Here is a 3969-nt window from a genome sequence, read left to right on the forward strand (position 1 = left end):
TGGGGTTGGATCACTGTGAAAGGACCCTGCAGCAGAAACCCCCAGGTGGAGCTCAGTTTGTTCTCTTGGAGCTTTAGACAGGCAAACCATAGGGGACTTCACAAAGCTGCCCGTGCAGAGGAGAGGAGGCAGCACTAACCTGGTGTGAAGTACCAGGCCTTGTACTTCCCAGAGCAGCCAGATCCAGTAGACGTGTGCAGACGGGGGATTTCTCCTTTCAGGTCGACTAGAGCTGAATCAGGTGGGCTCTCACACCCAGGAAGCTTGTCCTATCCCAGCCTGATGGATGTGGCTGCTGCTGTTGCCGTGCGTGTGTTGAAGAGACTTACGCTGCATTCCAAAGAGCCAGGTACGCAAACACGCACGCAGGCTTACACAGTTAATGTGAACGGCAAAGCAGATTCGCATAGAGAGAGCAATGCCTTTACCCGCACCCATGTATACGTAACCACCACTTACACAAACATGACCACAGCCCCGGCCTTCTCTGCCTTTGCAGATGATCAGGATTGGATGTTTGCTAGTGAAACATAAAGCCACCTTCACTCCCCAGATTCATAAGCACAGCATGTTCCTAGTTTCCTCAAATAACAGTATGGAACTGAAGTCCATGTCATACCTGTGGCTGGATGTCAAGCTCCTTACCGAGTCGTTGGTGCAAACCTTGGGTCTTTCTAGATCCATGTCTCCTGGGTCATGAGAGAGTGCAGTTTCGAGTTCACCGGTGCATTGTACACACACACACAGGGATCCCACCAGTAGCCGGCCTAAGACACTTTGTGTTGCCAGCTGCTGTCCCCAAGACCTCGAGCCCGCTATGACCTGTGTTCCCTTCTTCGGCGGCACCCTCACCCTGCTCTCTGACCGGGCATGGTTTCAGCCCCCTTGAGTGACTCTTTCCCTTTGTGCCCTCCTGTCTGCCTGCAGCCTCATTTTGCAGGTGCCGGGCATGGAAGTCCTTGCCTTGCACAGGAGACTGGAGTGACACATGGTTAGCTGTGAAAATTGGCAACTTTATTTCAAGAGCTAAGTCAACTTGAGCATTTGTGAGCACTCAGCGGAGCGTGGGCAAGACAGAGCAGGCCTTTGACACTGAGGCTGCCTTTGGATCAGCAGACATTGCCCCAGAAAGAACTGGTTGTGGTACACTGCAGGCTGCGCTGGATCCTGTTCCTCCTGCTGCTCAAGCCTTTTTTCCCCATAGGACCTGCAGGAGCTCCTGCACGCGAGTAAAGAACTTCAGCAGCTTCTGGAGTGGAAGTGGGCAGGAGCTAAACCTGCCCGGTTGTGTTGGTATTGGCCTTGGCCTCTGAACGGGGGTTGAGGCGGTGAGAAAATGACTCCATGCCCGTGATGTTGGCACAGCCCTTAGCGCTGGGTGCAGTCCCATCTGAACCAGGATCCAGTCGTAGAAGTGCTGAGTGGAGGTGTAGACCCCGGGCTGTTTTGCTCTCGCACAGCCTTTCCCCCAGCTGGTCACTCCAACAAGCCAGAAGTAGTCGGCCTTGTTCTCTTTGCACACGAGAGGACCACCGCTGTCACCCTGCAGCGGGGGAGAGAGCGTTAAGGTGTTGTTGGGTGGCCACTGTTGGCACTATGTCAGCTCCTTCTCTCTCACAGCACCTGCCAGAGCTGCGTTCACTGCACAGAACGGCTCTGCTCAGGTGCTGGAGCCTCCAGCACCTTGTCTGGGAGGGGGCGGTGGGCCTGTAAGGCAGGGCTCTCTCATCTCTGCACAGTGATCCTGGATGGGTGGAAGACGGAGGTGCCAGGGTTGGGATCTGGAGCTCTGGGCTGCCAAGAGCACTAGATGGGCTTTTTGGGGAAGGGGAGGTGAGCCCCAAGAGCGGTGGAGACCCAGCGGTGGCAGGATGACTTGCCAGGCAAAGCCCGTGCTGGGGTGCGTTTGGGCGGTTGCGTCAGGGCTGCCTGTGCTGCCGGGGGTTGACTTGTAGCACGCTCCTACCTGGCAGGTGTCGATGCCACCCTGCGGATAGCCAGCACACAAGTTGTGGCTGTGGATGGCCCCTCTGTACCACCGGCTGCTGTTACAGAGGTTGACATCAATGAGGCGGACCTTGGCCTCCTGCAGGACATCCGTTGCTCCTCCAGCTGTGAGCAGAGAAAGGAATTAACACCCAGCAGCTCGTTGGCAGTTCTCCTCGCCTGTCTGGGTGAACCCCTTCCGTGGGGCTTGGCTTTGCGTCGTGAGAGGCATTGTACCGGTGTTTCCCTTCTGCCTTGCTTTGGGGAATGGCTCAGGCCCATCTCTCTGTAGGCAGACGTCCCCGCAGCCTGACTCTGGCTTTCGCCTCTGCTCTCAGGAAGCCCAGCCCGTCTCCCCAGCGTGCCAAGCTTGCACTCAGGACACGAGCACTTTTTGGGAACTCACATCTTGCGGTCGTGGAACCCCAGCCACTGACGTAGCAGGTTGTCAGCTCTGACACTCTCAGCGAGGCGTCGGGCACACAGGCAAGCTGTACGTAGTAGCTGCACTGGACAGGCTGGTCCAATTCCAGCAAGGCAATGTCGTTCCTCTCCGAGATATTACTGTAGTGTTGGTGAACCAGGAGCCGCTTAATATGGCGCACTTGGACCTCAGGGCCCAGCTGAGTCAGCTGGGTGGCCCCGACCACTACGCGCCACATGGCGATGTGCCTGGAAGGCAGATGGAGAGAGGGGTCAGGGGGAGCGGAGCTGTGTGCTGCAGCAGCCCAGCAGTTCCCTGCCTTCTCCTTCATAGGGGAGAGAGGGCAGCAGCGCTACGGAGGGTGCGACTGCCCTCGCACGCCTTAGGCGCAAGGGATGTCGAGCTGGAGGCTGCTAGGAAGCAGTGGCACGACCTCAGCCTTCTCCTGAGCAGTCTCTCAGCTGGGCTCTGGAGTGCCCAGGCACTGGGCGTGCTGCAAGGAAACGGGATGGGAGTAGCGCGTGGTGCTGCGTCCAGGGCAGCTGCTAGTGTTGTGGGGATATGCCCGTTCCCTGGTCCTCCTTACCTGGCCTTGATGAAGCAGTGGGCTGCTGTGAGGACCCACTGTGGGCTGATGAGGGAGCCTCCGCAGATATGCCCTGTGCCTAATTCCCAGGGACCCTGGATGCTGACGATCCAGGGCCAGGCCCCTGGCTGGGCATCTCTGCCCCCCACGACGCGCCACGTGCCGTAGTGAGCAGCCATGGGCCGGAGCCCGCAGGTCCCTCTGTAACCAGAAACTCCTTACTGTCCTGCTCGACCGCTTGCTGCTGTTGAGGCTGAAGGTCAGCCGTCTTCCCTCCCCACAAGGCGTTGCATGGACAGCAGGGCCAGGGAACCTCGTGGGGTGTGCGTCCATCCACCCATTTCTGCTTGAGCCCCGTAGACGAGTTGTGCCAGCAGCCTGGGTGCTGGCAGGGAACTGAGGCTCCCACATGGGGTTCGGGAAGCTGTGGCGTGGCCACGGGGGACAAGCGGGTACCCTCCAGTGAACCCCATAATGGTTGCCCCAGCCTCCCCCCCAGAGCCTTGGGCCACTTACCCACAGCTGTCCCATGTGCCGTGCACAGGCCAGCACACGGCCAGCAGGACGAGGAGGGGGAGCAAATTCATCGCTGCCACCAGTGCAGCAGCCGACGTAGTGCCCGCAGTAGTGACATTGCCCGCGGTGGCCCTGTCCCTGGGGCTGATGTCACAGAGTCGCTGGTTCCGGGTGCTGGGCACGGTGGCCTGTCGGGGGAGGGGGGCAACATGGGGGATTCCAAGCAGGAGGGGAGGCAGAAGCTGGGATCGGACACCCCCGACAGCCCCCCGCTGAGTGCTCTGCTTGCGGGATGAGGGTGTGCAGGCCCCGTGGCAGGCAGCAGCGCCTGGCTCCGAGCACTGCCTGCTACCAGCTAGCAGGAACGACCCAAGTGGGGCATCACAGCCTCTTTGGGGAGTTCACTGCCACCCTGCTCTTTGCAGCCATTTGCCACCAGCTCCTTCCCAAAAAACAG

The 3969-nt window shown here is 59.2% G+C and overlaps 1 protein-coding gene across 1 annotated transcript; it reads right to left on the minus strand.

Moving 5' to 3' along the window:
- Window positions 1-1183: 1183 nt before the first annotated feature.
- Window positions 1184-3586, minus strand: LOC148051801 (acrosin-like). Its single transcript, XM_087735282.1, has 5 exons — window positions 3513-3586; window positions 2997-3197; window positions 2372-2658; window positions 1967-2103; window positions 1184-1543 (listed from the first exon to the last, which is right to left on the minus strand). The coding sequence occupies exons 1-5, from the start codon at window positions 3581-3583 to the stop codon at window positions 1184-1186; spliced, it is 1056 nt and encodes a 351-aa protein (XP_087591408.1). The 5' UTR covers window positions 3584-3586.
- Window positions 3587-3969: the final 383 nt, after the last annotated feature.

The sequence above is a fragment of the Nipponia nippon genome, unplaced genomic scaffold (assembly GCF_047370975.1).
Source record: "Nipponia nippon isolate SJK-2023a ecotype South Korea unplaced genomic scaffold, ASM4737097v1 scaffold_54, whole genome shotgun sequence".
Lineage (NCBI taxonomy): Eukaryota > Metazoa > Chordata > Aves > Pelecaniformes > Threskiornithidae > Nipponia > Nipponia nippon.

What these genes read in the sequence shown, in the direction of transcription:
- LOC148051801 (XM_087735282.1), bottom strand. Translation starts at nt 3,583, where the DNA reads ATGAATTTGCTCCCCCTCCTCGTCCTGCTGGCCGTGTGCTGGCCTGTG. An exon ending in CACTGCTTCATCAAGGCCAG is followed by an intron (nt 2,659 to 2,996) that starts GTAAGGAGGACC and finishes TCTGCCTTCCAG; the next exon opens with GCACATCGCCATGTGGCGCG. An exon ending in TGAGTTCCCAAAAAGTGCTC is followed by an intron (nt 2,104 to 2,371) that starts GTGTCCTGAGTG and finishes CAGCTGGAGGAG; the next exon opens with CAACGGATGTCCTGCAGGAG.